The following is a 12,880-nucleotide window of genomic DNA, read 5'->3' on the forward strand; positions in this document are numbered from 1 at the left end:
GTGCAGTCTAATTTAAACACGTTTAGGGGAAATAATTTGTGCTTTCATCATCATCTTCCATTAAATTTCAAGTTTTCCACGTGTCTGTGTAATATTTTATTAATTGGTTACAAAATATCCACATTTATGTATGTTTGTGGTACAGAATTTTCTCTAGTACAGACCAGTGTCTTAGGGATCATGAAGCATGTACTTTAAACAGAATTAAGTGCTATTGTGGAGCAGTCTATTGTAAGGGCTTACATAATAAATAAGGTTAGAATATTTTTCATATTCTATTGAATCATGGCCTCACTCATTCTGGTTTTGGCCTGTGTCAATCCCCCCCCCCCCCCTTTCAATCCCCATCCTGAACAGTGCTGCTACTGTGCCCAAATTGCTGTCAGGGTTCAGACGAGCCAGATAAAACATGAGTACATGAGCAGAGATAGTTGCTCTAAGTCAAAGTGTTTTTTTCAAGTTGATTCTGCCCATTGAGAATTGAACATTTGAGTGGAAGGAAAGAGCTCTTAAGTCACAGTGGAAAGGGGCCAGGGTAAGCGTTTTGAGAAATAGAGACGAAAATATGTGAGCTATGCAGTGGGAGGCAGGGATGCTAGAGCTTTTTACCCCGTGTGGAATTTAGATTATAAAAGCCCTGCTGGCATTTTTGTGTGCTGGCGATTTAGCTTATTTCAAAAGAGATACATTCCTGTGTGTGTGTGTGTGTGTGCTGATGCATGTGTGTTTGTTTTACTAAGTAAAATTTATCAAGCAACCATTCACTGTAAATTCCCCTCAGATATTAAAAATGGTCCCATTCTATGTTGTAACAATGGTAAAGAGACATATTTCAGGCACTGCAACAAATTTGAGTTTCTGTTATGTTTCCATAGAGCTTCCAAACACAAACTGCACTTGCTTGGCCCCCGTTAAACAGAACCAATTTGGAGAGACGGTGCGTTTTGTGTTTTGTTGTGAGACAAGAGCCAGACACAAACACACACACATACACACTGTCCGTCTTCTGGCCCTGCTAGTTAGGCCTTGCATAGCCCATGTCGCTATGGCGACAAGGCCCTACTCTCCAATGAGAAAGAGGCTGCTGCCGCTGTGTGAAGTGGGGCAGAAACAATTTCTTAAATGTGCAAGAACCAAACTGGAACTTTAATCCTCTTAGCCAGGCCCCAGCTAACAAAGCTCATGCATGAGGACAGCAACTTAGCATCATGCTACGCTAACTTAGCCCGGCCCATAGGGTTTTGTTTGCAGTGTGCGGCACTAATGTGTCCTGTCCAATGGAGTTTTTGTTTCTAAGGACTAATCTGGGACTGTATTTAAAGCGAGCATAATTTACAGTTTCGAAGCTCTGAAAGTTGTACAGTCAACTTCCTGATGCAAATGCACAAGTTCACAAGGACAGCTTTAGCTTGGCAGTGCCATATGCCAAATGGAGTGTTTATGAAATAATTGCTGCATATATGTCTGTCCTATTGAATCCATTTCAGATGGTCATAAACATTAAGCCCTTTGGCTAATGAAATTGGAAAAACACTGTTTTATGTAGTTGTCGCGTTCATATAATTCATCTGTCACACAAGTAAAGTCATTGTGGTAATTAAAACCCAAGCATATTAAGGCCTCCAGATGGCCAGTGATGCTTCCCCCCCCCACCATGATAGAAATATTGTATTTGGAGCCTAGTCATTGTTGGAACATCAGCTAAGAGCCATTATCTCCTGAAGGATTAGGCTGCCATAGATCCAGCTAATCATGGTGGGATAACAAACTATCTGGCATCCCAGTGGTTTAAGACACCCAGACTTGAGGGTTTTTGGTGCCTAAAATTAAACTTGTTAAATGTTTATGTTCACAAAAGGAATGAATCATGATCTTTTGCTGTTTGAACTTTTTTTAATTGTGTTTGGTTGGATTAATGCCAGTAATTGCTGCTCTGTGCAGGAGCAGAAACTTAAAGCTGTCAGATAGCTCTGTGAACTGGAAACCTAACAGACATCACTTTTATGATGGTTCAGTGTCTTCTCAGTGCCCATCACATGTATTTAAGTGAAAACACATTTGTCAAAGTCAGTTTGATCTGTCAGTAAAACATCTGCATCGTTCACTACATGTCTTTTTCTTCATGACTCCAGGGGAGTGTCCCATCATCACGGGGGAGTGACCTTGGTGATCATATCACAGCTGTCAAGCCCAATGGTGGCCATGTTTCCTACTCAGACATCTCAGCTGCTACACACACCAATGGCAAGACATCATCTGAAGAATTTGATCATATTATTCACGCCATGGCACAGGTATAACCGACCAAAAAGCAGAAGCAATCTTTCTGCTGTTTGTATACTGCTTTTGATTTGAATGTCAATCTGATAACGTAGGCAGATATAGTGGCATTCTGCTGTTTCTGAAGTCTGTTGTTGAGCTCCCAGTAGGTTTATTACAATGACTTTGAATGTTTTGCTCATTTTAACACACACAACTCATCTGAAAACAGGTGAAAACACCTTCAGCGTTAAACAGGTAGAATAGATGTTTCTTAACGAAAACCAAATATCCAAAGACAGTCAAAGATGAGAACTACAGACTGCACACAGTGCTCTTTTCTCTTGAGGCACTTCAAATAGACTTCTAAAAGCTGCCTGTAGCTTTGATGCTATAGTGAATCAGCACGGGGCCAAAGAGTATGTGTGTATGATGCAGGGGCGCTACGTGACGCATGTGGAGCTGCAGAAGCCGGTGTCGGGAGGTCTGGGCTTCAGCGTGGTGGGCCTGAAGAGTGAGAACCGCGGAGAGCTTGGCATCTTTATTCAAGAAATTCAACCGGGAAGTGTGGCTCACTGGTATGTAAGAATCAACTTGCCATCATTCAGAGATCCATGAGAACACAGACTTTAAGGCTGATTAAAATCTTATTGAAGTCAGCGTCCCAGAATTTATTTTTAACATTTTGGCCAATCAGAATCAGGGAATTAGAGAAGTCTATTTTACAGATTCTCTGGGGATGTGAAAGAAATTGAAGGCATCTTACAAATTGACCATTTTACAGGAAATACCAGAGTGAAGATTTTACAACTTGTTTTTCAAATGTTTGATTCTTCAAACCAAGCCCAAATGTAGAGGAAACTATACTTTTCATGCCTTTTAAACCTATTTTTAACTAATCTTTATCGAAATAAGAACATAAATTAAAATATGGAGTTTTAAGCTACACATTGCAGTTTGAAATTTGACTAAATCTAGCCAAAATTAGAAGTACAAATGACAAAGTTACAGTGTCACTGCAACAGACAATGAGATTTAGTTCAAATCTTAGAGGCTCTGGCAGCATTTACTATACTTTGCTGCTATCTGAATGACAATCTATGCTTTTTACATTACAGTGATGGGAAGCTCAAAGAAGCAGACCAGATTTTGGCCATTAATGGCCAGGCCCTGGACCAGACAGTGACCCACCAGCAGGCTATAGGCATCCTCCAGAGTGCTTCGGAGAGGGTGCAGCTCACAGTGGCTAGAGGGCCAATACCTCAGCTGGCCAGTCCCATGGTGTCCCGCACACCTTCTGCTGCCAGTACACTGTCGGCCAACTCTAGCGCGGTATAAATACATCCACACACACTAATGTCGTTGTGAATCAAAATAACGCAACCCGACTTAGCAATAGACTTGTCTTCACACTAGCCTTTTTGTTTCCTCTCATTTACTTTACCTAGTGGCAGCATGTGGAGACCATTGAGCTGGTCAATGATGGCACTGGCCTCGGATTTGGTATTGTGGGAGGAAAGACCACCGGTGTAATTGTCAAAACCATCCTTCCTGGAGGCATAGCGGATCAGGTGATTGCATGGATACATCTATACTTTCTTTGGAAATTGGCTTTTGGAGTGTTTAGCATTGTTTATAGAGATTTATACAGTGAATACTAAAAAAATGGATGATGTGTGGGTATTTTTTGACTCCTCCAATGTGTTTAAAAAGCTGACTGTCAGTATAGTATAATGAGAATGAGTTAATTGCAAGAAACTGCAGAATTAACTGTCACTCTATCTTGTGTTATCCATTTTTTTGCTTGTCACAGTGTCATTATGAATTTGATTTCCACTGAAGCCGCCCATACTAAGACAGAAAACATAATTTTTCTACCTCAGGATGGCCGCCTACGCAGTGGGGACCACATCCTGAGAATCGGAGACACTGACCTCTACGGCATGGGCAGTGAGCAGGTGGCGCAGGTCCTCAGGCAGTGTGGCAACAGGGTGAAGCTGGTGGTTACCAGGGGTCCTGTAGATGAGAATCCCTCTGTCTCTGCTGTCATGCCAGTGGTACTCCCAACTGTCGACGAACAACAGGTGAAAGGGATAGGTTTACTGTAAACTAAAAATATGACAGGAAATCATTATGACAGTAAGGCAGTATGTCACATTCAAATTGATATCACCATTTGACATATGTCCATAGTAAAGCAGTTTCTGTATAACAGTTGTCAATATTATGATTGATTACCCTATATGACACACACTCAAACGAGTTATACACTTACACCAGAAGCACATTAGACCTAAAGTTAAGGTCTTCCATCTCCAGTTTTATCCTTTCTTACTTTTTGACAGCCCTGGATAAATGGAATTAAAGAAAACTGCAGGTTGCATCACCTCCAAACTCAAGTTTTGGAGAGCAGATGTTGCTTGACTGACTTAGAAACAGCACTTACAAACAGCGATTATATGGCTATTCTCAACACTCAGCCCCATTTAAAAATGAACAAATGACAAACATCATATTCTTTTGAGCACACTTATTAGCTGTATTTTATATGGCTGACAGGCTGAGGGCGCTCATTAATCAAACTTGAGAATGTGTGTTAGTGGCCATGTGGTGAAGTTGGATGACTCAAGTTGCCATTGCTTTTCTACTTTTGTAATTTGGTAATAAGTTGATGTTGACATGTGGTTGTCATTCGTCTTTTCACAGGACTACGAGGAAGACGAGGCTGAAGCGTTTGATGTGAGCCTCACCAAAAACACCCAGGGACTGGGAATCACTATTGCTGGCTATGTCGGAGATAAAAATTCAGGTGAGAGATGGCAGATTGTCTTCTCAGAATAGAGGACCATCCAAATGAAAGATTAATGTTGATGATAAAATACTTCTGTGCAATTTGTAAATAGCATTATGGAACACAACTTGTGTAGATATCAATCCACTCAATAAACAATTAAAGCTGCACTAATCTATTTACATTGCCTGTAAACAACTGATGAAATGTGTAATGAGGAAGGTTTTGCTCAGGGTGGCAAACACACTGTCAACTCTGTCAGTGTTTTTTAGAGGTTTTTTTAACTCATTGTTTTGGTTTTCTGGCCTGCAAACTCATTCATTAATCCCATTTCCTGCTGTGGCAGACGGCTCAACAAAAAAGCTCTGATAAATCCCAACCAAACCAACCACAGTTTGCTATTTGCCAGCACTAAATGGCAGAACTAGCTAGTCAACAAAAGTTAGACTAGCTAGTGGAGTTAGCATTTAAGCTAAAAAGCCAGATATTTTTCTCAGGAGTAGCTGGAGTCTCAAACAGAGCTAAAAGGAGACTGAATATTGGACGTACAGTACATTTCTTAGGTGAACACAGACTTCAAACTAATGCTATGTGCCCACTGTTTGCTAACACTTTAGCGATAACAACTTTTGAAGTTGATATTGTGTCTGTGTTGTATTTTCAGCTTTTTCTGCTGCCTCTAAGTGGCCTAAAAACACCAATTGATGCACCTTTAAATGAACCTGATTCTTTTCTCTTTTACTGACCTTTAAAATGTAACAATTAGCTACAGCATAATGGGACCACAGATAAGCTTTTATTACAACCTGTTATATTCATCGAATTAACTGAAAATTGAATTGCCCTGGCTAAAAAGTTCTGTCGTAATTTTTCAAGGTTGGCGTTCATCACATAATTGTTTATGACTTAGCGTAACACTGACTTTTAACATCAAGCTGAAACATCTTACTTTAATGTTATCTCTGGGTCTTATTTAATGTCATGATTCACGGACATCTCTCTCATCTCTTTAATTTTTTCATTGTTCTGACTTCACAGAGCCCTCTGGTATTTTTGTCAAGAGCATAACAAAAGACAGCGCTGTGGATCAAGATGGCCGTATTCATGTGGGAGACCAGATAATAGCTGTAAGTACTACAATTATGCTCTATCTATTACTATTTTCTTTGTCTTCACTGGCATGATGTAAAATATGCAGTGAATGTTTTATATGATCTATTATAGTGATCACATTTACTCATTCAGTCAATGGAGGGAAATGATGAGATGCATAATTTACAATAATTCACAATTTACTAATAGTTCATAAAGTGGTTTAACTTGTGACTGTGAATATAAACGAGTCTTGAATTAACACATCGAGCAGTTAGGTTTTTAATTTCATTACTGCAGTTAAAACTTCTCACCATTTGAAAGCTATTGTTGTCCTGTTTTAAAGTTCCCTCAAAAACTTCTACTTTTTTCTGATGTATTGGTGTATGTTGGTGAGGATTTGCTTTACTGAGTTTAGTTCTTAAGTGTAAATGATAATGTGCTTTGGGACTCAACTTAAGAACTTAATAAAAGAGTTAATTGACTGTCTGAATTATTTAGATGCATGCATTTGTAGCCACCCTAAATGACCTAAATATATAAAGTCAATTGCTAGAACAGAAGGGAATATACACCTGTGGCACTCTGTTTCTGTGTATGCCTGCTAGTGTTACTAATCTCATGATCAATCTTATTTCAATTTCACCTCTGTCAGACAATAGAATAGATGGTAGTCCTGCACACTCACTATGCCTATGTAAGCTGTGCTGCCTTTTGCTTAATCCTTGGGCTCACAAATGATTGCCCCCTGCAGGTCGATGGTGTTAACATCCAGGGATACACCAATCAACAGGCAGTGGAAGTCCTCCGACACACAGGCCAGACAGTCCACCTCAAGCTGATCCGGCGGGGTTTCAGGCCAGAAGAGATCCCCCCTGCCGTGTCCCCCATTGTCACCATCCTACCCCCTTCCACCACCATCCCCACCACAACCACCGTCATGACAGAGCTCGAGCTGGAGAGGAAGAAGGCTGAGGAGGCTGCTCAAGGTAGGACAGATGAGAAGGGAGAGAAATTTAATGAGGACAGAAAAAAATACATGCCTTGTTACTCATCATCCTGTAGAAGAAAGTGTCATTTGATGTGTAAGTGTGGCTCAGACAGCAGCTTCCATGATGCAGTGAAGGTACCATAAAATCTGTGTGAATCCAAATGAAAATTCCAGTCACTTTCATCAATATAGTAAAAAAAACACAGACACAGAACTTTCTCCTGTCGCATATAAAAAACATGCACTACAGTTATATTCAGTTTTAATTTAAAACACAGAATAAAAAAAACAGTTTTCAACATTGTGATTACATTAAATGAGAATGCTTTCTAGAATATATACCAAATTGTCTTTATTCTGATATAAAATTATTAATTTGTTTATATGTATCTTTTTTATTACTACTGAAAACATTCATTTACCTTTTACCTATTAAAAGGTTCTTCTTAACAACAACAGAGTGAGTATACTCATATTACTGCACATCCTCTCTTAATAAGAGAGGGAAGTACACTCATAGTGAATGGGCACTGACAAAGGCCAGGGAGACAAAAATATTTTCTCAGAAAGGGAAGTAAAGTTCACCACTTAGTAAAACTATTTCTGCCAAGTGCCACCCTTCCTATTCATTATAACATTTCACATTTAGACCACATTTCTAAAGAAAGTACTAGAAGCTTTCCATCATGTTGTTTAGACCTTGGACTATGTACAGTCGACTCAAATCAGCACATGATGCACAACAGTTAAAAAAAAACATCCTCACAACTAAGAAACTGTCGGAGTTACAGCAGAGGTTTGCATGGTATGTGCTAGCATCCATGAAGTCCCTCATGTTTTTCAAATCTTTTTTTTTTTTTTTTTCATTTTTATCAAACTAACATCAAACAAGATAGACAGAAAGTAAACAGAAGGATTCTAATCTCCAGCTGTACTGACAGGACCTCCAGGCTATTCCAGAGGCAAGAAAAGCAGTTGTTTAGTGTCAGTTGTGATATAAGGAGCTGGAATGTGATTAGATTTGGCACCATGTATATGGGCAACAAGAAGTTTTTACCGTAAAAACCTCCAGACAAACTAGCAGCCAGCAGTCGATAGAGAGTGAGGAAGTTTCCAGTGAAAGGCAGTATTTTCTTGGCTGCTGTGAAACCTGTCAGAAAATTACAGTTAGGTTATACAGCTACAATATACTTAAAGTAAATTCATCATTCAAAAGCAGCTTTTAAGTATAATAGTTAATAAATAAAAAGGAAAGAGATTTTAATAACTACTACTACCTATATTACACATATTTATGTCTCTGGCCCTCCCAGGGTGAAAAAAACACAACAGTTTGGTGAGTAACTAGATATTTTAACATAAGGAGCAAAATTTCTTACTGCAGGTTTGATGTATGCAGATGTAATGGGTCATTTAATGTTTAGGATTATGTAAAGACATGTAAATGATCATTCCAACTTATGTCACGTATTAGGGTTGTTGAGCTCCTTTTTCCCTTCCAAACTAGCTATTATTAGTTTTATGTTAGCATTTAAAAGATGCTGATGGAAAGCGTAGACCATGCCTTGCCTGGGCACACAGTTATTAATTTCATGGGCGACCAGTTCTGTGCTCTGTGGAACTCCAAAGACATAAACAGTGGCATGAAGTTGTAAAAAAAAGTTCTAGGATCATTAAACATATCTTTAGAGTGCTGGATTTTTTTAGGGTCTGTCATTATGGGTAACATCAGCAAGGGCCTGTATATCCTTTTCGGACCAATAAAGAATGAGATCGGTTCCGCTTCTAAAGAGTCGGAAATGCTCAAACTATTTTGAAAGAATTAATTGTGCAAAACTTAAATAGAATATTAAAGAAAGTGGAGTTACGTTTTGGTGAAAGGTGTTACATAAGAGTATCAAATGAAAAGACGACGACTGTTCCAAATACATTCAGCATTTATTTATATCTTTGTGTAATTTTGCTGTTAGTGGAGAGTAGAAGACTTTGTCTAGTGCCTGTGCATATATACTGTCAAGTGTCTGTGCCGCTGCCTGCTTCTGTCTGTCTCACCGTTCATTGTGTGTTTACAGTCACCACAGATGAAAAGCAGCTCCAGACAAAGGGTGAAGGATCTGATGTCAGCCCAGCCACGGATCAGCTAACAGAAGACAAACATGGTAGGAGGCTGGGATCCTTTTTTAAGCACACCAGCAGAGATACTGGACACATATCTGACAGATAAGGGTCATTGTTGTCAGAACCACACTGACTAGCAACACAGTCTGTCCTTGAGAATTAGAGCAAACACTCAGATGGGGGCTGTTGTTAGTTTCACAGACAATGCAGTAGTTTGAAGATATTTTAAGAGGGGAATTTTTTTTTGATGGAGGTCTTGTACCACTCATTTCTTAGATACTTTCCAAATAGTTAGACATTTATGTTGCATTGTGTTGTTGCAAGTGGTATGTTGTCTTGTGAACTAATACAAATACTTTGTATTGTGTTTTTCAAGAGATGAAGCTAACACCCTTTGAAGAAGAAGAATTAATGAAGAAGTGGCAGGAGATTCTGGGTCCAAGTAATGAAGTTGTTGTAAGTTTCTTTTTCAAAAGGAAATCCTTTATCTCATGCATCAAATTATACTTACCAGAATTTGGTTCCTGGGCAAATTCATAATGGTAAAAAGCTCTGGTATCTCAAAAGAAGGCATGACCTGAGTTAAACAAAAGGAATTTAGTCATAAACATGCATAGTAAAAGTAATAATCCCTTGCAAAAGACAAACCTTTTCACATACTAATTAAGATGTGATTCCTTGTTCCTGTGACAGGTGGCACAGGTGGAGAAGTTTAGTGAGAACAGTGGTCTGGGGATCAGTCTCGAAGCCAACAGCGGGCATCATTACATCCGCTCTGTCCTACCTGAGGGACCTGTTGGTCGATGTGGCAAGCTGTTCAGTGGAGATGAACTGGTTGAGGTAGGAAGTCACGTTGTTATTAATATCTACCTAGGTTTAAATATGTACATGTGTTTAGAAATATAATTTGTTTATATGGCAATAATGGGTCATTTTTTAAATGTGCTGCATACAGTATACTACACATACACATCATAAAGATTGTTTATGTTACAGTGGAATAAACTTCGTAAGTAGACTGAATAGAATAGAGCTTCACTGGTGTAGTGGTGATGCCAAAAGATGTGCGTGCTATGTATCAGGAATTATTATTTAGGACAGGTTAAATACAGAGGTAATTTTTTCCCACAGGTGTTAATAAAAGTATAACTTAAAGCTGCGCTAATTAATGTTTTCATTTTAACAGTAGCTCAAATTGCTCAAACCCACAGAGAATTATCACCCAACTCTATAGTTCCCCACAGCTCTATGGAGCATTTTAGCATCTTTCAGCTCAGTATTTTGGTTTTACAGCCTGCAATTTTACTATTTTGGTTCACTCTCACTGCTATCATCAACCTCAGCTCTGATAAACCCACACTACCTGTCCAGCAACAAAATGGCAGGCAGACAAAGTTACCGATTAGCTGGTGAACACAAAGGAACATATAGAAGTTTAAGATAGATATTTCCCTCAAGAGTTGGTGCAGTTGAGCCATAATGGAAAGTGCATATTGACCTTAAATTTGTCAGGTGGACAGAAATATGGCTTTATCCACCATGATGTCACCCATTGGTTTTGTGGAGTTTTGTGAAGCCTGGAGGACGCATTTGGATGAGAGGGTGGAGCTAACCCTAACACTAGCTGCTAACTGTTAGCTTGGTCAGTTACGGTCTATGGTTAACTATGATAATGCTATGGCTACACCCATACTCTGTGAATCTGGGGTTACGCCATGGTTACGTTACCTAACCAACGTTGTCGCTGTATTAGCAACATTTCAATCACAACATAGCTACACCCTGCATAAAGCATACCCTGCTTTATCATCTATTTTACTCTAAATGGGACCATAATTTACAAAATGAGCATTATGCGGTATTGAAGAAGACTTGAAACTAGTAATTGAGACCATAAACGCTTTAGGAAACTGTTTACTGAGGTAAAATATCAAGTGAGAAGTAGAGTCATTTTCTCATAGACTTCCATACAGTCAGTCTTTTTTTTGGAGCCAGTGGAGTTGCTCCCTGCTGGCCATTAGACAGAATGCAGGTTTAAGTCACTTCTGCATTGTGTTCACTTTTTAGACCAGGAGCTACCTGCTTGACAAACATGCAAGTGTTTGTTAAAATGTTTGCCATAACAACTTCATAAGGTGATAATATGTCAATATTGAGTTTGTTCTGCTGCCCCCAAGTGGCCAAAAAAAATCCATTAATGCTGCTTAAAAACAGATAATTTTTTTTTGACTGACACTAAACCTAACCTCTCTTTTCTCAGGTCAATGGCATATCCCTGATTGGTGAGACCCACAAGGAAGTAGTCAAAATCTTGAAGGAGCTTCCACTCTGTGTATACATGACATGCTGTAGGCCCGCCCCTCACCTGCAGACTGACATGGATGCTGTACAACCAGAATCAGAGGCTTTGTCCACAATGTCTAAATTAAAGGTACTGCAGAAAATTTTATTATATACTTTTATTTTTCAAGAATTTGACCTGTTTGTTTATGTTTTAGATTGAAAACCTAGAGTAAGTGAATCAATCTTTTCCTTCTCAAAGCTAAAAACATGCAGGCTATATTATTTACAGAGAATTGCAGCAAGTGATATATAGACATACAGCTGGAAACTCCCTGCCTCTCTTTGACATGCAGTAATGCATCATGAAAAATGTTTCCCTACCCCTGCATATAAGTGAGGGAGTATGATTGGAGAGGAATACTCTTTAAGTCCTGCTCTTACTTTATAACCCATCAACCATTATTAGCTTAGCCCAGGCTGTCAATCGTTCCACTGGCCTTCCACATTGCCAGCCATTATGGATTAAGACTTAGCGATAAGCAGGGGAGGCTGAAAGTTTATTAACACCAATTCTAGTAATACCTCAGCAGCAGTAGCTAACCACATTTGCTCAAGATATGAGACATCAAAAGCAGTTTCCCTTTGGGGAAGGGGTTTTCATCTCCCCAGCTTTATCTGTGATAATGCACTAAGGCCCTAGCATCCCAAAGATATTTCCCTTTTATCTACTGCCAGAAACCTGAGCCAGAAACACAACTAGAGGGTAGCAGCCTATGGGTTGGGACTAAAAGTGAGGAAGGCAAGCTGCTACACAGAGATTTTGGGCTTTTCCTCTGCAGAAACAAATAGACCTGAGCAGTGTACTGGTTGCTGAAGACTCAGAGGTGAAAACAGCGGCAGCGACGCAGGATAATGTGACTGAGGAGGCGATAGGATCTCCTTTGGCCATGTGGGAGCAGGAGATCCAGAATATCGAACTAGAGAAGGGAGAAGGGGGATTGGGATTCAGCATTCTGGACTACCAGGTGGGAATATGGAACTTGGAATGAAAAACTGAACAACTGTTAGTTGATTATTTTACACAAATGTACTGGTGTAGTATTTTTTTTATCCATGTTGTATTGTTTGTATCATAACCCAATGAGACAGTGAAGCACATGGATTGGAAAGCAAATAGTTACACATTCATAGTCATGATGAGATGAAAAATTTATAAAAAAAGGACATACTGTGCATGTATAACACTAACCAAAGGGAGGTAAATTCCTTATGATTTCCATATACTGTAAATTTAAAGCTGTGTTTGGGTACCTGTTGACCTCCTCTCACTGAGCTTTTCTGTCCCG

At 39.3% G+C, this 12,880-nt stretch overlaps 2 protein-coding genes across 9 annotated transcripts in view; one reads left to right on the forward strand and one right to left on the reverse strand.

Moving 5' to 3' along the window:
- LOC122973443 (adhesion G protein-coupled receptor L3-like) overlaps window positions 1–4,281 on the reverse strand; it is a 243,642-nt gene extending 239,361 nt beyond the window's left edge. Inside the window, exon 1 of the mRNA XM_044340968.1 lies at window positions 4,194–4,281. The gene's annotated coding sequence lies outside the window, so the exon portion shown is untranslated. The remainder of the gene's footprint in view (window positions 1–4,193) is intronic.
- LOC122973442 (multiple PDZ domain protein) overlaps window positions 1–12,880 on the forward strand; it is a 47,515-nt gene that overhangs the window by 5,712 nt on the left and 28,923 nt on the right. For all 8 annotated transcript variants that reach the window (XM_044340962.1, XM_044340959.1, XM_044340960.1 and 5 more), the window contains exons 4-16: window positions 2,133–2,294; window positions 2,698–2,837; window positions 3,378–3,591; window positions 3,708–3,830; window positions 4,143–4,343; window positions 4,966–5,068; window positions 6,089–6,177; window positions 6,897–7,131; window positions 9,206–9,292; window positions 9,628–9,707; window positions 9,945–10,091; window positions 11,512–11,682; window positions 12,374–12,559. In XM_044340962.1, coding sequence (XP_044196897.1) covers window positions 2,133–2,294; window positions 2,698–2,837; window positions 3,378–3,591; window positions 3,708–3,830; window positions 4,143–4,343; window positions 4,966–5,068; window positions 6,089–6,177; window positions 6,897–7,131; window positions 9,206–9,292; window positions 9,628–9,707; window positions 9,945–10,091; window positions 11,512–11,682; window positions 12,374–12,559 — 1,938 coding nt within the window. The remainder of the gene's footprint in view (window positions 1–2,132; window positions 2,295–2,697; window positions 2,838–3,377; window positions 3,592–3,707; window positions 3,831–4,142; window positions 4,344–4,965; window positions 5,069–6,088; window positions 6,178–6,896; window positions 7,132–9,205; window positions 9,293–9,627; window positions 9,708–9,944; window positions 10,092–11,511; window positions 11,683–12,373; window positions 12,560–12,880) is intronic.

The sequence above is a fragment of the Thunnus albacares genome, chromosome 22, assembly GCF_914725855.1.
Source record: "Thunnus albacares chromosome 22, fThuAlb1.1, whole genome shotgun sequence".
NCBI classification, from domain to species: Eukaryota; Metazoa; Chordata; class Actinopteri; order Scombriformes; family Scombridae; genus Thunnus; species Thunnus albacares.